Consider the following 25,307-nt stretch of genomic DNA (forward strand, 5'->3'; position numbering starts at 1 on the left):
ATGAGAAATCACTGGATTACCTTTTCCTTGATTCCCTTCTTTTGGTATTTGCTGAGCAAATTTGTCCTCGACAAACACACCCCAAAATCCTGTCCTTCTTCTTTTTCTGGTTTTTATTTGGGTGAGGAAATCCTCAGCAGACGAGGAATATATGCAAACAAGTCTTTCCCTCTTCCTTGCCAACTTCCGGCCCGTCATCGTCTGGCGAAGCAGAAAATATCCCGCATTTTTCACTGCACTCGTCAATCTCTTGCCCGTGATAAAAAAGCATAACAAAGACGAGAGATTTCGTAATTGCAGCCAATGAAGGAACAAACTGAGGGCTGAGTTGACAATTGCAGATAATTTGCCTGCGTGTGTGGCACTGAGGAAAACAATGAGTCGCTCGACGAAACTTCTGTTAACAATCTTGCAATTTATCCGGATGATCTGAGATGCATTCTCATTCCACTTCTCACCACCTTAAGAACCTTCTATTGTGGCATCAGAACGGGACCTCATTGTTCTCTTGATATCTTCTGCAATGGTGAAATTGTGTCGCAATATTCTTGCCAAGGTTTATCTGCAGTATTTGTATTTCCTTTGCCAAAAATTTATTGCTCTTCCTTCACGGAATATTTCTTGATTCATCATCCAGGAAAACCATTTCCGATAATTCTCAGCACAACAATAAAGGAAAAAAACACCCATTTCTCTGTCTCTAATCAGCTTGAAAGTCACCCAATTGTGGTGATTCACAAATGATCAAACATATTTTCATTCCAGTTCACTTGGTAAATGCGCTCTTCGAACGGGTTTCAAAACTCCATAACTTCTTATCATGTCGTCTTCACTTTCCAGACAACATCTTCGATTTGGATGCAAATGTGGAGGTGCGTTTCCCAGTCACTATTTTAATGCTGCATTCCAAAACATATCGATGTAATTTTGCGGTGGTTTCACTTTTTTATTCAAAACACTTCTTTTTCACTCAATCTGGTCTCTTCTTCAGCACCGATGAATTATTCCATTGAGTTGCCAAGGAAGTCGATGAGATTGTGGTTTTGATTTATGAGTTGATGGCGGGAAAAATGTTGCAGATTTACAAGGTTTTTGTTGAAAATATATTAGAGTGAAAAGTGGCATTTTTTCCACACTTTCCACCATACATAGTCGCGCCCAAACATGCTGAGAAAATCAGCGGGAAAACTATCAATTACTCTCATTCACAGACGCACTAACAATGTTCTGTTAAGGGGTGGATAATTTCTTTCATGGAAATGCAAGAAGATGAAGGATTTACCATCGATGCATGATAATTGAACCGAATTATCAAATGTGAGGAATGTTATATTGAATTTCTTAACTTTCCATTCGTTATTTCTGCAAGAATTCACTTTGAACTGCTTTTTTGAGTATCTTTTCCAATCATAACCTTCAAATATCACTGATCTTCAAAAACATCGATTGGAACTTGGCTTGGAAGCTTTCTAGATGACAAAATCATCTGATTAAGGTTTGCCAATGAACTTAAAATTGCTGATTTCGTGTAAAAATTATCTAAAATGATTTCTAAATGAACATTTTCCAAGTCCAAATGACTCTTTTTGAGGTTATGTTCGATCTCAGTACAATTTTCTGGGTTTCTTGGCATCAAAGCTTGAGAATAGTAATTTTTATTGTATGGAAATGCTTAATTTTGACAATAAATAGCGATCTTGGTAATTTTAGCATAAGAAATGATGAGCTACAATATGAATTATTCACTAAGTCTGTTTGTGATTCATTACATTGATTGATTTTTAGTGAAAATAGAAGGAAATCCCAAAAATTGGAATAATTTGTCAGTAAAATTAGCACTCGGGGATGAAATATTGTAAGTTTCTGAACACTTCTTCACACTTCTGCTGTTCTACAATACTTCTGACTATATTATCTTATATCATGCGTTAATATTCCTCTATAAGTGTGCCAATATTTCCCCACTTATTCGCCCCTTATTCTCTTGCTCTCTCTTTCTCTCTGCACTGGTCAGACAGCAGTCAGACTCCAGAGATTGCTTTTCAATTCAATGCCTTCAGTGTCTCTCCAGCCGGCTTTTGCTTCGTGTGTGATGCTCAGAACTCTGGGCATCGCATGTGACTTTTCCGCTTCTCTCGTGTCCGCTTTTCCACCGGAAACATTCCGTGAAGTTGTGCATTAGTGACGTCATCTATTGTGCACACTTTTGCCTTTGAACTGAACTTGAGCTGCCATCGAATATGAGCGATGGGCGCCCAATTGTCGTACTTCAGAGGTATAGAAATGCTTTCCATATTTGTCTCTTGCGTGAAAAATCCACGTGTGCCGACGTGAAATTGGAGAAATCACGCATGAAAGAGTTCGATGGCTCGCAAATTGATTTGCATTTATGATTCGGACTTAAAAATTTCCTCAACTTTTCACTGTGTGGATTTTTTTCTTCTTCTATTATTATGTTTTTGTGTCCAGTGAATTGAAGAAAGAGAAAAAAAAAGTTTTTAACTCTTTGGCGAGTGGTGATAAGGCAAGAAAACAGGCCTAGAATTACAGCTGATCCGCAATTGAAGCAACCGCAAAAAGTCTATTTTCCCACAGAAAAGCCAATTATATTCTCTCTCTCCGCATTCTAATTGCTACAGAACGGAGAATTCTCTCCTCATTCTTTGCATTCACGAATGCATTATGTTATGGCATTGCAGTGGGCAATTTTTACTGTAAAACTTATGAATTTAGAGTCTCTCTGAATGAGGGAAAATCATCAAGCATCGCGCGGCATCTTCTTGAGATGACTTTTCCGAAACAAAAACGTGCGCCATTAATTACAAGTTTAGCGACGATGATGAGCTGTTTTCACGAGTCAGGGTCATAGTATTGGATAAACCTCACAATTATCTTGTTTATTTGCTCCATTCGACGATCAGCGAGCTCTTGCCACGGTTGGAAACCTCTGTGGCTTTGCAGAGCAAATTGTGCAATTGTCTACCTCTCGAACTTCCTCGATTCTTTCACTGAGCATTGCACAAGACACCTTTCTGAGACGGATTATTCGGTCACTGGCGTTGTCCAGCGATCGGAGTAGATGTGGAAGGGGTGATAGATAAGATTTAGATAATAATTCTACCCATTGTATTGATATTATACCCTTAAGTGTGATGATTTTCGCCAAATATACTTTAAGATGTACTTTTTATCTTTTGACTATCTTATCTACAAATCAATCCACTCTGATTGAAGTTCCATCACGATCTTCGTGGATGATCTTTTGCAAGAAAACCATCCGGAATTCGATCATTTTCCCACCCAAAATAACAGACAATCGTTCTCTCTGTCTTGCAGATGACTCAACTGAGAAGATCGTTATAGAGAATCCGGTTCAGGGACATCATCCAGTGTTCCAGCATCAATCCTCTGTCTCATCCTGCGCCTCCATTCAGACGGTGCTCGTGCAGAATGGTCAGATGGTGGAGAAGTGCGTCAGCTTGGCGCCGCCGGTGCAGCTTCAGCCCTCAGGAAGTCTCAGTTCTCTGACCAATGGAAGTCTCCAGCAACCTCCTGTGACTGCCAATGAGGAACCGCTGAATGTGGCTGATGTGGCGAATCTTCTGCATCCACAGTATGCTGTCATCACGGGTGGGAAATCCAAGGATGGCTGTCCGCTGATCACCTTTCCTGACCACAACAACTTCCAGAGTTTGGCCGATCATGACTACCAGAAACTAATCTTGTATCTCACGTCAGTTCCATCGTGAGTATATTTTGAGCGAGGAAAATCAAAGAGAGATTTTTTTTTGGGATTCCTTTAAACAATGAAGAGCCGCAGTTTGTGTTGTTTATAGATGTTTCAACAGAGGAAAATTCATAACAGCTTTTTCTTTGTCTGTGATTTTAATTGAGTGGGTGTAAATCTGTACACAATTTCCTTTGCAAGATCATTTGTAGATCATCTTGCGCGAAAAGCTTGATCTTCGCCAGTTGAATGGGATCAATTGATGAAGATCAAGTGGAAGTTCAAGTTAAAATCATGTCATAATGCTGACAAGATCCTTGTTTTCTACTCTCTTGCAGTCTTCAGGAGGCGGATTTGGGCTTTCACCTGATTGTGGATCGTCGCAAGGATCGCTGGACGTCTGTCAAGTCGGTGCTGCTGAAGATCTCAGTGTACTTTCCGGGTGTCGTGCACGTGGTTTACGTGATCAGACCGGCGGGATTCTTCCAGAAAGCCATATCAGAAGTGAGTTCGAAGTTCTTCAAGGATGAGTTCCGCTTCCGTTTGGTTGTGTGCTCGAGCTTGGAAGAGCTGCACGATCACGTGTCGAAGACACAGCTGACCAGTGATTTGGGAGGAGATTTGACGTATTCGCACCACGAGTGGATTCAGCAGCGAATCTGCCTGGAGAAGTTCTCCAGTCTCACCCACCAAGTGTCCTGCAATCTGGACTCCTTCATCAGATCAATTCACGACACTGAATTCCCGAACTCTGTTGAGGCCACGCAGAAACTCCTTGACGAACAGGGTGCGGACTATGAGCGTCTCAAGGATGACATTCTGGCGGCGGCGAAGCACGGAGAGGGACTGCTTGAGGATCTCAAGACGAGAGACGAAGGTGGGAAGGAATTCTCAGAAAGAACGGGTATAATTAGCTCAATTGAACGGTGAGTAGAAAATCTCTAGCATTTCATTGTTGTGCTTCTTTGGAACTAAAGTTATTATCAGTTCCTTTTTGGTTACTAACTCTGCACTGGTTGTTGATCTTATCAAACATTTTCTATTCTGGATGTTGTTAGATTTCATACTGTGAAGTTGCAGAATACACTAATCATTCAACTCATTGCATGCCAGAAAGACACACAACTAAATACTTCCACTCAGACACTGTTTCGCCAGACACACTCCAGAAAAATACTCCACAATAACACTAAACCCGTAAAATAGATTTATGATAAAACCTGTCTGTATTCGTTTAGTGTCCGTATGACGATAAAGAGCGAGGAAGATCAATTTCATTTCATGCCAAATCGCGCCTCATTGACCTCATGTGTCTCACTCTGTGTGTGTCGATCGGGTTGCCATCCCAGTGCAGGGAGTTTTTATCTAAATGTACACCGTCTTGATGACAGTCGCGATTACCGCAGACTCCTGGTGCAACTCGAGGAGACTGAGAGGCGCTTCGATGAGTTCTGGAACGCCCACCTAACGCGCCTCAAGCACTGCTTGGAGCTGCGGCGCTTCGAGCAGGACTTCAGGGAGTTGCAGGTGAGTTGATCGCAAGGATAAAACCAAGATGAGGATCTATAACGGCTGAACCTCTTTTCCCGCACAGATAAACTTCGACGCTCATTTGAAAACGGTGTCAGAGATGACGGAGATCGGCGAGACGGTCCAGCGGGCGGACACGCTCGTGAAGGAGATCAGAGCATTTCAGAAACTGTGCCAAAGTGACATCGACCGAGCTGAGGAGGTCATTGCGACAGGACAGCAACTGATCAGCGCTCGCGGCGCGTGTCCTCGTGAGGTTGTGCAGCCAAAGTGTGACGAATTGTCGCGAGTGTGCGAGATTCTCGCTGAGCGCCTCTCGCGGCGCCTCGAGATTCTCGCGAAGAATCGCGATCTCATGGAGAGAGTCGAGAAGGTGAGAAACAGTCTCGGCGGGAAGAGAGTTTGAGAAGCACTGATTGTGTCTGCTTTCAGGCGAATAAGTGGTGTGCCAAAGGTGTTGAATTGCTGGCTTCGCAGCGAATTGAGAAGTGCTCCTCATCGGCTGAGATTGCTGAACAGAGTCTGCAGGAAATTGTGCAGTTTCTCGCCTCGGCATCGGACTTCAAGCTGTCCAGTCCGCGGGAGTTTAAGAATGTGTTTCAGGAGAGCACAACACCTGAAACGAAAGCCCTCGTGACACAGGTAAATGCTACGCAGTTTATTGGTAAATATTTGCTGGGAAAATAACCGCGGGTTTATTGTAGTTGATAAGGAGGGATTCCAATATTTGCTAATTTTCACGTTTTCACGATACGTTTTTATTATCTCGCATTCTTTAGAGGCTTTCCGGGAAGGTATTTTGGCTGTTGAAGTTTAATTCATTACTCAATGACTATTTGAAATTCATCCAGTTTAAATCAAATTCATTGCAAAATTTCATGATGGTGACAAAGCGACAAATAAGCAAAAATCTCCTGCGGTTTCTCTTGGGCAACAAAGCATTGTCAGTGTGTCTCCGTGCCTCTATTATTAATATTTGCAATTTAATATTCACACACGATCTCTTGGTCGTGCCTTTTCGGATCTTTTGCCTCAAATCTTGAGATATATTTTCGCGACAGAGTCTCTCTCACAGTGAGATAATTGTGGACGTAATCAGCGTCATGCGCTACATATTTTCAGGAGAGGCTGGCAAACTTGTCCGGCGATCTTTTCATTAGATAGTCGTGGCGTTTGGAAAATTGCAGACCTTCTGCGCATTCTCGCGAAGTGACAATAAATTCAGTGGCCAGTGAATATTATTTATTTTTCTAATTGCGCGCATTTGACAATGAGATTCGCAGTTTTCACTCCCTCAATGGTGTTTCCTTGGATGCGAAAACTCCCATAAGGCTGGCCGTGAGGCAAAGAATCGTGTTTATGTGATTTAATGATCTTTCGCCAAACGACTTTCACTGCTGAAGATGCGCCAAACGTAAGACGATCTCTCGTGTGCCTCGAAGACACACTCAAATATTTCCGATCTTTCTAATCACCGCATCTCACTTCTCATCCGTTTCCCAAGTTCGCCGTCTTGAGACTCAAGTCACATTTTTCTTGTGAAACATCTGCATCTCATCATGATTTATGGTCAATTTCTATCATCGAAATGTTTCTCGAAATATCTTTTTTTTGTTGTCGTTGATTTCCTGACAATGTTATTTTATTGGATTTTAAACGTGATCTTTGCGAAATATCTGCGATTTTTCTTCCTTTCTATACAGATTTATTTTGTGAAAGAAATACTGTGATAAGACACGTAATTCAGTCGTAAGTCATGTGTAGGTATTTTCTTGGCAATAAAACTGGATCTGGAGGCGTGGTTAGATTGAAAGTGAGCGATAATGAAAGAGGTTTTGGAACTGCATGACAAGAGATTTGTCATGGCAAACACTTTGCAATGAGACACGTGTAATTTGGGAAAGTTTGTTTGCCTTCAAGGGTACTAAGGCAAGATTTGGTTACATTTCCTCTAATCAAAATGACAACATTGGGAATTCATGTCACTAGAAGATTAAGAAGAAATCGATTTTCTTTCTTTTTTTTAAGTGATTTGAACTTGTATTGCCTTGAAAGTCTGCTTGACTGATTGCCAATGATCTTTCAGCGAATCTTAAGATATTTTGCGACGAAAAATTGGGCAAAACGGATGTTCTGGGTTTGCGTCAATTGCAAAAGAGATGCAAAAAATATTTAGGCAAAATTGAAATAGTTAAACAACTACAAAAAAAGACAATTAAATGGTTGACAAGTTTCTGAAATAGTCAGATTTTTTCTCCTTGAAATTCACTTAAGTTGGTAAACCCCTGAGTTTACTTTAGAACATGTTCAAATACATTGACGAAAGAAAAACACACGAAGACTGCAAAACTGCAGTCATTCGCAGAAAATGCCCCAATCAATCGCGGTATTTGGATCATGAATTCCGTCAGAAAGTGAGTGTTTATTGTGATATGTTGCAGGTTCTGCAGAGAATTGACGATGTGTCTTTGATGTGCGACAAGAGAGTGGCGAGTCTGAAGAAATTGGCCCTGAAACCGCCTCGTCCTGTGCAGACGGTGACTCCTGAGCCCGCGGTGCCCCTGCAGCCGCCCGGAGGAGCGCCTCATCCCTTCCGCACCAGGAAATCCCCAAAGGTGAGTCCTTGTTATGCAAGATCTGCCCACGGAATTACATTTGCGCACACGATATTAATTCATTTTTAATAATAACACCTGAGATGAAATGTCCGAGGCAATTTCGCCTCGCTTTTTATGCAAATTCCTCGGCAGTGTTGGAATTTCAACAATTATTTTCCAATGATGAGCTTTCGCCCAGCGATTGTGCAAGAGAAAATTACCATTGGTGTGCGGTGAAAAATCCCAATGTTTGTTGAGTTATTACCGCGGAAATTCACTCGTCTTTTGATGAATTTTCACCAAAATTGTCACTACAGTTGAACATGTTTTCCCAAAAAACACAAGACTGATTTATGGATGAGTCAGTGGATTATATTTCTTCATGGATTTTTGGTTTCTTTGATTGCCTCACAAACTTTCAGGCCACTAAAACTTGTGATATAATTGTCGAGAATTCACTTGACAATTTGCAGTGAGTAAGACTCGATAATTACCTCGTTTCCGATCATTCACTCGAACGTGACATAATTTGGTTTACTGGATTTTTGGGGGCTTAACGACACTCTCGTGCGTAATATTCTTGCACTGTTGGTGATCTGATTGTTTGTGACAATTTTATCACACTTTTGCAATACTGAAATTAAAAATTCCTTTTCCCGCCGTGCACAGCCTGGCTCAGCTCAGCTGTCCCATCTAATTACCATCCTCTCTAGAGTCTGTTAAACTGTTCTTTCCTCTCCGTCGCGTCCAATAAAACCACCATCGATCATCTTTCTCGGGCTATTAAGCGGCGGAAAAACAAGACAATTACCCATAAATTGATCTTTTTTCCCTCCTCATCGGCAAAGACAAACACTTGGGGACAAAAAGTCTGCTGGATTGAATCACGATCAGCCGCACTTCCTCAGGTTGAACGACTCTAAAGACGTGGTACAATTAAACTTTCTTTCGCGCCGCGAGAAGTGAGCTCAGCCTCTGGGATAAGCTTGAGGATTTGCGGAAATTCTCTTGAAACTCGACCTCCCGGGAAGAGACCTTTTCAATGGCTTTTTTTTGTGGCCGAGGAAGTGTTTTGGACTTGAATCGGACGGTGAAATTGTGTAATGATTTCTTTCTTCGGAAATGACCAATCAATCACGCCAAATCACTCAATAAATCGATACTATTTTCAGTCATTTTTTGGGCATGTCTTACGCAATGTGCGGATCGCTTTTTCGGCTGGTGCGCGAGTTTCTTTTTGTTGGCGCGAGAAGATTGTGTAAAAGGCTTAACACATGTCTAATTCGTCAATTTAGTACTCTTCTCTGGGCTCATCTTTTCGCGGAAGGCGCTTAAGATTGATATGGACACCACTTCCGAGCATTTCCCACCATTTCTTGGGCGCGCGCACATTTTGTGTAGAAAATTGCTCAACATCGCGATGGTTTTTTCTTGTTTCTGCGATGGTACAAAATGACCGAGAGTGCCATCAAGATGGCAAGAAAGTGTGTGAAGAAAGAAGAGCGATAAGATCGGCAAATTTCAGTTTCATTGTCAATGAGAAGTTAGAATTCACTTTTGGCGACAATTGGCAAATGTCTTTAATTGCAATCTTGTGTAATGGCCGACAATGGCGATCGTGAAGCATGACGTGGGCGCACAAAAGAAGTTTCTCTCATCCGCAAGACGAGTATCAATTTCCGCACCTTGTCTTCTGGGTGACAAAAATATGGAAATGGCGGCAATTAATTAAGTGAAAGTCTACCAGACACATGAAATTGCCAATTGGTTAGGTGCTTGTCAAGGGGAAATTGCAACGAAAAATTCATCAGAAACAATTGTCATTGAGTGATCTTCTCAGGCTTCGATCTTCACACGCACCGACTTTCTTTACATTGCGCGCACATTCATTGATGATGCATTTGGGACAAGCGCGTCTTTCTCCGCATCCATTCCTTTGACAAGAAAACTTTTCTGCAATGTGCACTTTTCCGACAAGTTTCAGCGGGAAATTTTGCTGTCAATATAAGACAAAAATGTTCGTGATGAGTTTCCTAAATGTTTTTCTTTTCTTACTTCTTTTTGCTGTGAAAACCCACTGAGGCAGTAAAGTTGGCAATTTGCAATCTAACACAAATACAAAACACGAAAAAAATGAATTTTGGCATTGAACTTATGTGTAATTCATGAAATTCACAAAGTGGAAAAGCACTCATTTTACACAAATTCAGCTTCTCTTGGTTTATTAAAATAAATTAAAATGCTATAAAGCGTCGAGTAATTTGCTTTTTGGATAGTATAATGGCCTATTTTCTTGTCATTTCGTGTCTTTTCTTTCTATTTTAATTGGTCAGATAAAACTTTCTTGGGAAAAATGGAGAGAATGATGGATTGAACAGGCCGAAAGAATCACCGCGTGCATTCTTTAGCGCGTGGCGATAGTAATATGAGGAAAGAGATTCTGACCAGAAGATCATTAACGTTATTGATGGTTTGTGAGACTTTCTAAGTCCAGAAAACTGTATTTCACTCCCGCAACATGTCTTGCAAATGACTATTTTCTGACGATACAATTTGCTCTTAATTGCGCGCACTCAACAGTTAACGTCTGACTTTGTGCTTTTGGTCAAGCTCCATATTCAGTGACCCATTTCTCAGGCCGAAAAAACAGTCATTACCTTAAGAAGATGAGACTGCGCGACCTTTGAGAGAATGCGTCAATCCTGCCCAAAAATTCTGTCAAAGAACAGTTGCGGTATTTGAATATCATTATGCCGATATAGAATAAATGGCATTATATGCCACGAAAAGTGTCAAGAACAGCTAAGACTAGAGAATTCTGCCCATGCCGCGCATTCTAACTGTTCTTGATCATCCATTTTTCTTCACGAAATTCCCATATTCTCATCAAGTGCCAAAATGATCTCAACGACATGCAAACAGGATTGGAATATGGGTCAAGAATATTGTCTCATTTGCATGTGAGCTTGGGAAGAGAGACATTCTGGTCAAGATCAATGACTTTCTGAAGGTTGCCTCGCAGACTCTGACCATGTTTCTGTCCCCAAATTGCTGACCATTATCGCGCCCACCTTTCACGAGGCTGCGGCATTTGCTGCACAGAAATACAGGTCAATTGCCCAGAAATTGTGGAGAAAAAGAGGTCGAAATCGCGAGGTTTTTAAGCGCTATTAAGGGAATTTCAAGCCACGCCCTTTCAAATGCTCCGCCCAAATGCACATTAAAGTTGCATCGCTTTTTTCCCTATTAAAATTACTATTCTTTCCTGGCGCTAATGCAATTAATCAATTAGCATTTTATCGAAGCGAGTAAATCGCTCTTTATTAATTACACTCTTTTCCACACTATTAACTTTCAAGGCAAGGGCGAAAGAGAGTGTCTCTTAATTGACTCTCTCAATGGATTTTTTTTCCTTAAACTGCGCTTTGGCCATGTTCTCAGCGTGATTCTCAGTCTAAAAACCATTAAAGATGATTAGCATCTCTTGTGTCTTGTCACTTATCCTGCTGAGAATCTCACCATTCCGTGTGATGACCCAATTTGTATTTGCATCTGGCTTTACGGTTTATCTGCATGTTAGTGTATTTCGAATGGCTCTATTAATTCAATGGTGCAACACAATTTTCTTAACAGTTCATGCGGGAATACTTGATCCCGGAGGCAGAGAACTTGTTTCTCCACAGCAATTCCTTAGTAACACCGTCACCTACCTTCCACAATGGGAGGAAAAAATCCTCCTCACCGGTTCACCTTCTTCCTTGTCCCGTTTTTCTCGGGGTTTCTTCTCAAGTGGCGAACAGGAATTCACTGGCCCGTTTCTTGACCATCTCAAGGCATAAATCGAGTGCGTTTTGTACTGTTATCTTTCACTACGTCTTTCGCAGAGTGTCTTGAGGAGAAATGCATCTTAAAAGTAAAGTGATTTATCTCTCTTTCAACCTCGAAATTGAATGTTGATCTGCAATCGAGTGATCGACATTTTTCCGCGAGGAAACAAAGTGGAAAGTTATGCAATTCGTTTTCTTCGTGGGTTAGTTTAACAGTGAAAAGCGCTCAATCATTAATCATTCAAGAATATATTCGTTGAGTCAGAAGCCAATTGGCAGAAAATTGCTCAAAAGTTCTATCTTCTTACTATTAATCACTATTTGATTAACAGCTAACTTCCAATTGACTCTCTTTATCTTCATTAACCAAAATGGTAAAACCATGATCTTCTTGGGTCACGACCGCCGAAACACCTGCAATTAATCATCTGAGCGCTAATTGAGCTCGATTGGATGCAATGTTTTGGGCAGCGGGACTGATAATGAGATAGGAATGAAAGTTTTATATTAATCGATTTTTGATTGAATGCGCGACGAAAGAGAAAATTACACTTGACGGGGAAAATAGAAAATTCCATGCAACCGAAAAGGGAGTGGAGAAATTTGCTGTTCGTCATCTTTTCACCATATTTGCAATTCTTCAGCTTGCATAACAACCGACAGAGTTCAATATGATCTCGCGTGATTCCACCGCGAGGGTCAATTTTGTGACGAGAATTTGGGTCTTTCTCTTAACTGTTTTTTTGTTTTCTGTATTGAGAATTAATTTAAAAACATTCTTAACCCACTTAATCGATGTTTTCTGATGTTCAACGCTAAAGAATGCGTGTTTGATAAGATTTTTATGCTGATTTTTATGTCATTTTCAATCTGCGCAGTTGATAATTGCTGAACTTTTCCTTCATGTGATTATCCAGTATTGTTAAAGTGTTTCCTAAGTCATCAAAAGCAATTTGTCCATAAAGTGTGACACCTTTCGCATCTCTCAAATATCCCCCCATTAAATCAATTTAAATCTGTAATTGATTAGCGAAATTGTTAGCGAGAACAAACACACACGGCAATTTTCCGTGAGACAGAAAGTGCTTTTGAAGCATTAGCCCAAATTTCAGTGGCTTTTGTCATGTGGCTTTTGTCCCCTCGAAAGTGATCTTGCGCCATGGCCTCAAAGACATGGTGAGGAAGTATGAATTTCCGCGGAAAATTGAGGCAAAGAGAGCACAGTTTGGGGGTCTATTTGACCCTCTTTTCCGCACACCACAATGATGAGTGTTCATTAATGCCAATTTACGTGAATTAATTCAATTTTCCTGCAGCATCTTTTCCCACCAGTCACGAGATTCATGATGTAAGTTTCATCGATGATCAGAGAAATGCCTTCACTCTTTCATCATCGCCAAATCTCAATTTTTATATCGCAAACTCGTCCGGCATTTCAATTTGCGTGGCAGAAAAATTCAAATGAGGAGCCAGAGAAAAGTCCAAATTACGACATGACTTTGGGATGAAAATTATGTCTCTGTGCCAAAATTGTGTGAGTTGCCTTCGCGATGCCACACGCTGTGTATTTGTGCATTTGTGAATTGTTTCAAGGTATAGAAAAACTCATATGATTGGATGGGAAATGCCTTTCATTTTTTGCGTTTCGTTGACTTTCCAGCTTGCCAAACATTTCAAGGAAGAAGTCATAATTGATCATTTCTTCACTGTGAAGATGAAAAATCGTGGAAGCAGTGATTTTTTTGTCTTGCTCAAGTCCAAGAAACAGCGAAGAGTTCATCAAGTGTTGAACGGTTCTTTGAATTGAACTCTCAGACCGATTTATTGATAATTTCCTGAGACGGCGATACAAATTCACTGCCAATTACACAAGATCATCGTGCAATTCTTCTCTTTCTACCCATTTATGTTGATACTGATCCCGAGAGTATATTCTAGCGGTTTTTCTTTCTCTCCCATTTTGCCACTCCGCGATGACTTACAATTTCAGCCCATTCTTGGCTCAATTCGTGGCCTTTTGACTCTCCATTTTTCCATCTTTATTCTTCGCGGTTGTTCTCAAGAGCACAAAGAAGAGTGCGCCTAGCAAATATTTAGAGAGATGAAGATACCTTGATTGCGGCGGGTCAAAATTGGAGCAGAACGAGCAGAACGGATTCTAATTAGAGGAGCGCCTATATATGTGTTTTCTTTACTAAAATGCTTATCATGGACTAATGCCCATGATTGGAAGAAACTCAAGAACTCATGAAAAATTCATAATGAATCCACAGAATGCTGTTATATATGTTTCTCTGGAGGTTTTCCAGGCGGAGATGCAAATTAGCGTATTTTGTCACCGAAATAAGTTGAACGAATCCCAGTAATTTAACGGTAACATAGGAAGATATTGAAAATACTATAATTTTTATAAAGATCATCATAAGACGGGTTGAAGATTGATTTGAAAAGCAAGTAAACCTTCAATTAAATATTACTTTCTATACAAATTACTATCATTTTACACAAATCTCAGTGCGTAAAAGTAACAAGTCTTGTTATTCTCTCATTTGAATAAATATTTTTAATTGCTGATGTTGCAATAGACCCTGAGTCGATACTCTACTAGAGGTTTGATTGGAAAAATTGATTTTAACACATTTATAGCATATCAGGTACAAAAAACTGAGAGTAATTAGAGTGAAGATGGCTTGTTTGTGGCGATGAATGCAAAGAAATTCCTCGAGAGAGAGGCGAGAGAGAGAGAGAGAGAAAGAGTGGCACCTGGCTGTGGCGATCGCAGGTGATCCAAGTCAGTGCGGCTCGGGCTTTCGTGGCGATCGCGCACGCGAGTGAAGATGTGAGTGGTGATCACGGAGTGCAATAGTTGTTCCCAAAGGTTTTATTTTATTAGTGATGATCAGGCAGGAGAAGATCAAGTATGGGCGCGAGGTGGACTCGGGCAGTGATGACTTCATTGAGGAGGACTTTCTGGACAATGCCGACCAGATACCTCAGATGGAGCTCCTCAAGATCAACTATGTTCGGCGTGTGCCTGAGGATCAGCGTCGCAGGAAGACGATGTCCAAGTACACGGTGTACAAGAAGCACAACTTCTTCGGCGGTCGTGCGCAGGAGGAGAGGACAGAGGACAAGGCAAAGAGGAAGTACCTGATCTTCGAGGGCCGCAGCAAGAAGAGCAGCAAGCTGGACAATATTCAGTTCTACTTTGACAATAAGAGTTATGAAAGACACGTGGACAATAAGTTGTACGGGACGTTTAACAACTGGAGAGATCTGCAGCATAGATGTGAGAAGAATGCCCGCAATGCCCAGAGGCAGAACGAGGTGGTGTTGAGGGAGAAACGACCCGTTTCGGCTGATCTGTCGAGGATCAGTCAGATCTTCGAGGGCGCCAAAAGGGAGTCTCTGGAGAGGCAGAAGCTGAACAGATATTCAATGCCGGAGGCGGATAAGAAAGTCAATAAGATCAAGAAGTTGGTGGACACGTTTGAGGGTAAGAATCTCTGCTCTCACGTGAAGATTACACCAACACCTGAAGATCAGTTGAAGAGAATCCTCGAGAGACCAACGCCAAAGCCTCTCTCCACTGTAATCTCGGTGGAGAGTCCTCGAGGAGTGGTGAAGAATACGTGTGGCTACAAGAATTGCAATTTCGCCAATTGTCCCATGTCAGCCTCTTCCTCTTCCTCCACAACCAGCGAAGATCACTCAACGTCGCGCAAGAAGCGCGTGTCCAGAATTCATCTCAACTCTGACGCAGATCCGAAGAGTGATCGTCTGGAGAGGCAGAAGAATATCAAGCAGTTGGAGAGCAAGATTGTCACGAAGCTCATTTCCGATGAGCTTAAGTTGCACAGCAAGAAGGCCAAGAGTCCCGAGATCCTCGCCAATGACAATAACACGGTGAAGATCTATATTCAGAGTGAAGCCAATGACTCTTCCAGTTCAGATTCCGGGGATTATGGATACTATGACCAAGTGGCGGAGAGCGTGAGCTCCACGGAATCTTCCCTGCGCAGTGATTTGGAGAAGATCGTCAACTTTAGCGATCGCTTCAACGCAAAGCTCGGATGCGATGGAGAAATCTTCTGGAATGACTGCTATCTGTACGACGACGAGGGCAAGTGCAGTGGTGAGGATGCCAAGAGCTGCGAAAAGTACATCTGCGTGTGCTCAACGAAGCAGGTAAAAAGTGATTGGTGAAATGCGAGTGATCTTGAGTGTCATAATTCAGATAAGGGAGTGATAGTGAGTGGCTCACTGAAGGCGTCTTTAAAGTGACATTGTCACAGAATTACCACTAAGTGATGGCGTTAAATGCATTGGAAATCAACAGTGCCCTTCACTTTTCAACCAGAGACTCTCGTAAAGATCACTTAAGATCGCACTTGAGAGTATTTTGTTAGAATTCTGCAGCTATCAAGGCAATTTCATATTAAACACTGGAGATTACGCCACAACATTCATGTTCATGTTTTGAAAGTAACACTATCAATATGGCTTTTATTTATCATTTTTATCTTATTTAAATACTATTTGCGAATGGTCATTGTGAGATCATAACCGATCACCTTGGGTATTATATGAATAAGGCGGATTTTAAAAGACATTTCAAAACTTTTTGCCCGCAATTTTTACCTTCTTTTTTTTATTAACGATCATGCAAGCAAGATCACTTTTTTTTTTAAACATTCCATAGTTATTTTCACATAAGTACTAAAGCATTTTGTGACGTGTTTTGGGGAGAAGAAAAAATAGAAAACGCTTTTTTTGCCGCGAGCGCACAAAATTGGCCGTTGACTTCGGGAAAAAAAGTGACTTTCATTTCTCATCATCGCGATCGTGAAAAATTGTAATTTTTTCTGACCCAAAAGATCGACTGTCGAGATGACTAATCAATGACCAGAATCTCAAATTTGAATAGATGTTTTCACTCATCTTTCCCGCGATAGATCACTGTATATATGGTCCCTTATCAAAAGGTGGCATTGTGACGATCTGGGCGCGTGATCTTCCCTTGGCATTGAAAGTGAATTGAAGATCCCAGGGCGGTCCGAAAAGGCGTGATTTCACGATAGTGAGAGAGAAAATCATTGTCTTCCTCACCCAGTTTCCATATTCTCTCACTTTTTCTTTCATCACCTGCTTAATTTATAATTTTTAATTGGCAATTTTTCGGGCATGAATAGAAGAAGATCTGCTCAGATGCAACTCTTTATTTCATCCTCACGTGTGGGTGGACCTGAAGAAATCCATGGGTAAGCGCCAGTGTTATGGTGGGAACATTGTGTGGTGTCTCAAAATCACAATGCGGCCCAGAAAGTGCAATAAAAAAATGCAAATTTCTCTCTCTTCATCTTGTCTCTCTCGCGAATGAAAAGAGAATCATATACACACACTTGGGAGTCATGATAATATTTAGAGCAAATATTTCCAACATCTCTCAAGTTCCCATATTCATCATTAATGAGGAAAACTATGCGAGAATATCTTTCATGTTTTTTACTGCCTAATAAACCACCACAAGTCGAGCAATAATTGCAATTAATTCCCCCTCAGCTCGAAGGTGTGCGCTATTGTTCAGCCGTTTCTCATGCCTGTGGCGGCGCGGCAGTTTGCCGCCGCCAAAGTGGCCATCGAACATGCAAGGAGGCGAATTTGCCATGACGAAAAGATGTAATGATTTATGCTCACGGGAAAGTCTTGCCTTCTGACAAATTCGTTTTGTTGTGACTCGCGCAATTGCGAAAACCGCGGCGCCTTATGTAAATAAAATGTGTTTGAAAACGAGAAATGCTGGAAATGCTTCAGTGGGAAAACACTGGATGGCACTCAAGAAAGCTGTGCCGTACAGCAATACTTTGTTGCCACTCTCAATCATTAAGTGCAGCTGAATTTGTGTGTTCTGAGAATGAGGAATTTTTCTTAAGACTTTCGGCAACACTTGTCATGATCACTCAGTCTGTCTTGTCTTGATTTATTGGATGAAAAGACGGCTTTTATTGTCGGAATTGAAGCACTTCCATCAAGATCCCATTGAGAATCACGACAACCTCATTGGATTTTCTATGTGTAGATCTCAAGATTAGCCAGATTTGCTCTAGAAAATAATTAAGTATGAAGAGAGAAGAAATTGCTGATGATTTTGTCGACACGAAAAAGCTCAGTGGAGCAAAATTATTTGCTTATATCGCGACTTGAGTCCATAAATCTGGGTTGAATTCCGGACTTTTGATCGTATGGAAGTCAATTTTGTATGGAACAATGGAAGAGAGATGAAAATGTCATGCTGAACAAACAGACAAAGAGTTAGTGAAGCAAATAGATTTTGCTATTGGCAAAAAGAAATGCCAACAAAGACGCTCTTCACTTTCCTCTCGATTGACTTTTTTTGCTTTCTTGAGTATATTTTGAATTTAAATATTATCTACTGCTGCCAATTAAACGCTGAGTGGATCCCATAAATCACTGGCAATGTTAATTGTTGTGTGATTAATGAAGATTCACCTGTATTAATTGAATCTTCAACGTGCAATTCCGCTTTCCGCGCCACACTCGATCGATTGATTTGTGTCAATGGGAGCCGATGAGCAAGATTTTTCCGATAGACTTGCAACAGCAACACAAGCCTCTAATTGCGACTCCTCGACGCTGGCAGGCACAAAAAAAGACACTCAAAAAGTCAAGAAAAAGCACCTCGTAATCACTTGATGACATAAATTCATCAACGACCGTCGCTGAACTACTTTCCATTAACGAGAGAGTCTCGCTTTGACCGTCAAAGTGTCAGAACTTTATTGGCGATGGGACAATAGAGCCGCGCACGCAAAATCATTGTCCGCGGATTATTCGGGCAGAAAGAGAATAAACCATTCTCCGGGCAGAGCTTAATTGGCTGTAACTGTGATCTCTGTTGCAGATCGATGGACTCGAATCGCGGCCGCGGTCCATGGAAGGTCCGCCGGACTCTGGCATCTCCATCAACGGCGACACCGGCTCCAGTCCAGACAGTGACAACTCTTCCCAGCAGTCTCAGAATCAATCGGTGAGCATTTCCTATTCCTCATTCTTGCGCTACTTTTCAGTTGCGATTTAACTCGGCGGGAGAGAAATTGCCTGAAGGCAGGCAAAACAGTGTGAAACGATGATTGATGATTGTTAACCCTTCCAGACATGATCAATTGAATTTATTCGCTTCCACAATATAATTGAGTTCATTTCGATTCAATATTAAATATTCTCAACGTGTCATTTGAATAAAATTTAACTGCAACACTTTCTGTTGTTGTTCAAAATGAAGAATTGTGAAGAAATCCTCCGTTGAGTCTTTTCAGGACTCTCTTTCTTGCCACAGAATATTCACTGACCTGACAAGCTTTCGTGACTCTTCAGCAGTCCATCAAGCTAAACTCTTCCTTCTTCACCGTTCATTTGAAATTCATTTCACTTTTCGACCAATATCTTCGCATTGATATTTAAACTTAACAATAAATGATGAATTATTTAACACCAATATCTATAACATTTGAAAATTTCTCTCTTCATTATTCAATCATGTTGCCTATTTTGGCTGAAAATTGAGCAATAAATTTGACAAATCGAAATGCAATCGGGTTAATGAGTTGCATGTGCATTTTTCTTCTCAGGACATCGAGGCGCGTCGCCTGAAGCGCGGTCACGTCCTGGCCGAACTGCTGGAGACGGAGCGAATCTACGTGGCGGAAATGGGATCAATTCTGAAGGTGAGCAAATAGAGCAGAAGCATGATTAGAGATTGAGATCTCTCCAGCTGATATTATTGGATTTACGAGAGTAATTAAGTTCTTGTGCATAAGTTCAACACTCCACATTCCGCTTCGTTGAATCTCTGCAGACGAGAGTCTGGCTAAACACCTCGCGAGTGATTCACCTCGATTAATTTGTAACTGCCATTGCGTACAAAATGAATTTATATATATTAGCCACGGGAGAGGGGCTTGTTAAGTGCCAATAATGGGATTACATTATTGTGAAAACGCACTTTTGCATTCAAATCACAAGAGAGGTTGAGTGGCTCGATTAATTTGCCGTTTGCGAGACTTCTATGGTAATATTTTTGTGTGTGGTGATTGATTTTGTGGAAAAATAACATCAAATGGATGGAGAGTCATTTGAATATGAAATGAATAAATGCAGAAGAAGAAAATCTCATTTCGCGGATAATTAAAACAGCAATAAAAGCTGCATGATAGAGAGTCATAAAACAGTGCAATTAGCGTGATTATCGCTGCCTTTTGGTCCTGCTGACCAGATGGAGTTGTGTGGCTCTTTTTTCCCGACGGAAAATGGCCGGGACAACGCACTGCTGGGCGCTTGGATATTGCGGATAACGATCAAATGTATGCGGAAGATGTGTAGCTGATGGTCAGCGCCATGTTGGTGTCGGTCAAGTGCATAAATCAGGCAATCTTGTGAAACAGTGCATCACATCTTCGATAGAACTCTCTGTGTGGCTTATCTGAGGTATGATGTGGAGTCAGCGAGTCGGGCAATTAGCGGTGCACAGCGCGATGTTGGGTGCACTGGCGCAAGTCTTGGATGCGTGAGCCATGCTAATGACTGGGGGAGCGGCACGCCAAGGGCCTCCGTCGAGCGGGAGGCTCGCAGAGCGATTCAGTGGGTGTTCGAGTGCACTCCGTGGACGGTCGGACTAGTGGGAATGAAGTTTGGCAACTACAATTTGGCCACTGCCGGTACGGACAAATCCAGGAGTCTCCTCTTCCGCTTCAGGAAAGTGAAGAACACGGCCAATCAGCTGGTGGGACGCTTTCATCACAAGATTGGGACGTTCAGGAAGAAGCGTAGCGAGTCGCCGCTCTCCTTCAGGGCGTCGCTCTTCGACAGGAGTCACCCTAAGGGGGCCGCCGCCGACAGGGTGGAGAAGTTCTCGCCGGCGGACTTCCCGAAGGCCCACTTCGCTGAGGACAATCACTATGTGTTTGGCAGTGACCTGAAGAGACTTGTGCTCAATCAGAGACTCCTCGGCCGCCGACAGCCAGCCATGGAGCATCTCTATTCCTCCATCGGGAGGCCGGATGTTGAGGAGGATCTCGCCTCCAATCCTGTCAGCACCTGGCGTACAAATCGCAGTCGCGGAGCCAAGATCCAACACGCCCAGTGAGCTTTCAGTGTACCTTCAGTGAAGTCCTCCTGTGTTCCTCCTTGCAAAATCAGTGGTGTTTTTCCTTCTGTGAAATATTACTCCGTTTTTTATGCCTCTTCACTTGAATGAAATTTTCAAACTTGTTGATCTGGCGTTTACGCATGAAAGATCACTCAATAATAATTCCTGCAATTACGAAATTGTGCCAACATTCGCACGATTTAAAATAACAAAACGTGTACATCTCATAATTAAATTAATTAAAAAGGAGTATGACAATTTTGAACAGTGCGCACGCAATTAATGTGCGAAATGAACACCACCCCTTAGGCGTTCCTCATTTTTTTTTCAATAGCCACGGTTTAATTAAGGAAAACACAATAAACAAAATACCACTGAGTTTGTTAAACTAATACATCGCTTTCTCTCGAAGAAGTTCAAGAGCGCGCGCGAGAGTGGAAACGGGAGGACTTTGGAGGGTGATGAAGATTGTGGGTGGCATTCTAAAGCGCAGACGGTTTTTCAGGGTCAGTGGAGAGGCGCGAAATGTGGACGCTAGGAGTGCTTTGGAGGCGCAACAAGTGGACGAAGCGTTGGAGTATCAGGTGCTGAAGGACTACTTCGACACCTACTCCTATTCTGAGATCATCAAGGACGCCGACTTCAAGAACTACCTGAGCATGAAGAACTACAATGACATCTTGGAGTATCTGCAGGCGGAAAGCGTGACCGGGAGTGCGGTGAATACGCTCAAGTCGCGGAAGTCTCACTTGGATGCCACACTGAGTCGTAACTTCCGGACGGTGAAGAAGAACGGCACGCTCAACAACTGCGGTCGCAACAACCACGCATACGAGGACGTCGAGTTGAGAAAATACGCGACACTGGAGTCAACGGTCGCCCGTCGTGGCCGATACAAGACAATGAATGAGAGCTACACGCTGCGGAGACATCCAAAACCCATCCCGAGAGTCAGTCAAGATCCGCCTGTGACCAGAGCGAGAGAGGCCAATATAAACGATCACTACTCAACCTTCCCGACGCAGTCGAAGGTGAAGAATAAGAACTTCACGCACAGCTTGAAGAGAATCAAGAATGTTTTCGCAACGGACAAACAGAAGCTGAGCAGTTGTGCAACTGTGCAGTCTCCCAAGGACAATGTGTACAAGGAGAACATCTTCAAGTACCACGATAAGAACTGTTCCTATGCGAAGAGTTATTGTGAAATCATCAACTTCTGTCAGGAGTTCTTCACAGAAGCCAGCAGCAAGAAGAAGAATCTGCCGTACTGTCGGAAGAAGAAGTTCTCAGAGAATGACTATAATCGCGTCATAGCGGCTTTTGTCAAGGCTAAAGGCTATTCTAGCGTTAAGGAGTATGTGGAGATGAAGTTTGGGAAGATCCTAGATCGCGCACTGAAATCAAATGAGATCTTCACGAAGACGAACAGAGTTAGGCGGGCAAAGCGAAGCCACGAGGATGAACGCAAGGCTATTCAGAAATTCCTCTACGAGGACATGTTCAAGACTTTCGACTACGTCAGCAGATTCCCACCGAGATCTGTTTGCAGCAGCTGCGGTCAGTTGACCAGCAAGGATGAGTTGTATAGGAATCCTGACACTTGTTTCAACATACGCTATCAGGACAGCAACTTGAGTGATGGCAGAATGGAGGCTAGAAGAGAGCAGAAGTGGGAGGATGACGAGGATATACCTGATTTCCATTACAACCTAAACTATCAGCCTGAAGATACTCGCCATAAGAGATCTCATCAACAGCCGGGCGTCTGGAATCCGCCTGACAGCCTGGAGGACTCCTCTGAGACCAATTGCTCCAGTGATGTGGCCGTAAGGGCCTATTCTAACCTAGCCAGCCTGTGAGATGCCCTATTCATGGCTCCATTTTCTCTCTTATCCTTGCAGGGCTATCGGGACCAGATGCTGTCGGAGGAAATGGCGGCGCTAGTTCCACCTGGACTTCAGGGGAAGGAAGATGTCCTCTTTGGAAACCTCCATGAACTGTACACATTTCACAGTGAGGTTTTTCTGAAGGATCTCGAGAACTGCATATCAACCACGGAGCTTGTTGCGCTATGTTTTGTTCAAAGAGTGAGTCTGCAAGGATGTTTTTATTCTTGGGGTAGAATTGACTGGAGTTTCTTCTCTCTTCAGCGTGACACATTCTATCGTTTGTATTCGTACTATTGCCAAAACATTCCCCGCTCGGAGCAGCTCCGTGAGACTCTGGTGGACACCCACTTGTTCCTGCAGGAGTGTCAGAAGCGTTTGGGTCACAAACTCCCCCTGGCCGCGTACTTGCTCAAGCCCGTGCAGAGGATTACAAAGTACCAACTTCTGCTGAAGGACTTGCTGCGCTTCAGCGACAACGGCACCTGCGCCAAGGAACTGCAGAAAGCTCTGGATTGTATGCTGATTGTGCTTAAGTGTGTCAATGATTCGATGCATCAGATCGCCATTACGGGCTTCCCGGCGGACTTGTCTCAGCAAGGTGAATTGCTGCTGCAGGACTCGTTCCAGGTGTGGACGGACAGCAAGAAGGATCTGCGATTGAGACTGAAGACACAACAGCGGCATATCTTTCTCTACCAGAAGGCGATGCTCTTCTGCAAGCAGGCATCGAAGACGGGGCACAACAAGAGCACGTATCAGTACAAGCATTACGTGAAGGTAAGAGGGATGTGGAAGTTGAGTTTTCTAAGGGTATTTCTGATCTTGATTCCTCTGCAGATGTCTCAGATCGGTTTGACGGAGTCAGTTCGAGGGGATCCTCGTCGTTTCGAAGTGTGGCTTCAGGGAAGACAGGAAGTTCACACAATCCAGGCGGCAACAGTTGACATTAAGAACAAATGGGTGGCAGAGATCAAGAAGGTCCTTCTCAACCAACTGGAGGAGCTAAAAGGCGAGAAGATCAAGCAATACGGCCTCAATCACAAGTAAGTTTTGGGCGTGGGGAATGTTGCCAGCTTTTTCAAAGGTATTCTCTTCAAATATTCAGGCCGAGAAGAATTTTGAACAGGATTAAGTCACTGTGAGTTCAGCACCTAAGAAGCTTGGATTGTTGTAGACTGATCGCTAGGGAGCTTCGCTTTGTGTGGTGGGAGAGAATGTTGTTCTGATTGTGGGTGTTTTTCACAGGCAATTGCGTCACACCACATCCTGGGATACTTCGGTGTCTGCTGGCTCCACGCCACAGCGAACTCTGAGTTGTGACTCTGGTGAGGCGAACAAGAACTCGAACATCTCCGAGGATCTGCCACTGCAGACGCCAGGCGTGAGCTCTTCCTCGTCGGAGCACGACAATCAGGAGGCCGGAGCCTGGAGTTCGGACTACTCCAACAGCGAGGATGAGTACACCAACCTCGAGGATGGCGTGCAAGCGGTAAGGCCTAGCCTCGAAGCCATAGATTATACTGTACAATGACTCTATCCACCCACCTGGGATCTTTGGTTATTCTGTCTCACGTGAAAACCACCCCTGAATCTCTCTCTCTCTGAGTCTGGCAACATACTGAAGACAATAATGTGTAATTATTTAGGAGGCATGGAATATGTCTGTTGCACCCACAATCCACGCTATAAACTTATTTGGCTCATCAGGGGACATCTGCACTGATGATGATGACATTAAGACCCAAAATAGACGATCCAATTCCACATTCTATGTACCAATTGACGATGCTTTCCATTAACAAATGTCCTGTAAAAGGGGGTTTGCGGTGTACATATGTGATGTCGTGTGGCCAGTGAAGGATAGAATGGAGGAAATCCAGGATTCACCTGGATAGAATTGGAATTGTGGGCAATTTATGGACACACTCCTTGAGTTCTTCCGTGTATTTTATTTGAGCAAAAGATCTTTTAAAGTAAGTTTGGTTTTACTTTCATTTGTAAAATCATTTTTCTCCTCTGAGCATTGGAAATTTTTACTTCTCCCCCCATGAGAATGCGAATGATATCATATAACAGTCCATGATTTATTTTCTCCTTTCTTACTCTATCCTTATGTATTTATCCCTCTATTTTCTTTTGTCATTTGGACTCACTGTGAATAACATAAAAGCACCAGCTTCTCAATAATTTCTGTTTATTATTTCTTTTGCTTGTTTTCCCCCTTTTTTTACCGCACTTAATTGATGTCACTTGATATTTGCTGAATATTGTATCATACAAAATGTTATATCTTCCTTCTCTCTATCGTTCTCTCCCTCTCAATTCAGGGTAGTAAGTTTATCTCACTTGCTGATTACTGTGCAATGGGCCACTCGGAAGTCTCCATGCGAGAAGGTGACACAGTTGAACTGTTGAAAGTTGGTTGTGCCGGCTGGTGGTTTGTTAAAGTTTTAGGTAAATCAATCGTTATTTCTTATACACCAAGCAAAATAGTCTTGAAAAATCACTGTACGATACACGAGCAATCACTTGGTTTAGAGGCTATGAATAGTATGATTGTTTTCTGTATTT

The 25,307-nt window shown here is 42.5% G+C and overlaps 1 protein-coding gene across 6 annotated transcripts in view; it reads left to right on the forward strand.

Moving 5' to 3' along the window:
- Nucleotides 1-25,307, forward strand: part of LOC132259804 (guanine nucleotide exchange factor DBS-like) — a 31,404-nt gene that overhangs the window by 4,824 nt on the left and 1,273 nt on the right. For 2 of the 6 annotated variants that reach the window (XM_059757576.1, XM_059757579.1), the window contains exons 2-14: nucleotides 3,337-3,745; nucleotides 4,066-4,653; nucleotides 5,077-5,254; nucleotides 5,322-5,630; nucleotides 5,690-5,899; nucleotides 7,699-7,872; nucleotides 18,604-18,729; nucleotides 19,331-19,426; nucleotides 22,749-22,934; nucleotides 22,998-23,513; nucleotides 23,574-23,779; nucleotides 23,982-24,225; nucleotides 25,064-25,190. In XM_059757576.1, coding sequence (XP_059613559.1) covers nucleotides 3,337-3,745; nucleotides 4,066-4,653; nucleotides 5,077-5,254; nucleotides 5,322-5,630; nucleotides 5,690-5,899; nucleotides 7,699-7,872; nucleotides 18,604-18,729; nucleotides 19,331-19,426; nucleotides 22,749-22,934; nucleotides 22,998-23,513; nucleotides 23,574-23,779; nucleotides 23,982-24,225; nucleotides 25,064-25,190 — 3,369 coding nt within the window. Of the gene's footprint in view, nucleotides 1-2,071; nucleotides 2,276-3,336; nucleotides 3,746-4,065; nucleotides 4,654-5,076; nucleotides 5,255-5,321; nucleotides 5,631-5,689; nucleotides 5,900-7,698; nucleotides 7,873-18,603; nucleotides 18,730-19,330; nucleotides 19,427-22,748; nucleotides 22,935-22,997; nucleotides 23,514-23,573; nucleotides 23,780-23,981; nucleotides 24,226-24,382; nucleotides 24,710-25,063; nucleotides 25,191-25,307 lie in introns of those variants that run through there. The other 4 variants (XR_009468326.1, XM_059757580.1, XM_059757577.1 and 1 more) reach the window with 4 other exon arrangements.

The sequence above is a fragment of the Phlebotomus argentipes genome, unplaced genomic scaffold (genome assembly GCF_947086385.1).
Source record: "Phlebotomus argentipes unplaced genomic scaffold, Phlebotomus argentipes genome assembly scaffold_18, whole genome shotgun sequence".
Classification (NCBI taxonomy): Eukaryota; Metazoa; Arthropoda; class Insecta; order Diptera; family Psychodidae; genus Phlebotomus; species Phlebotomus argentipes.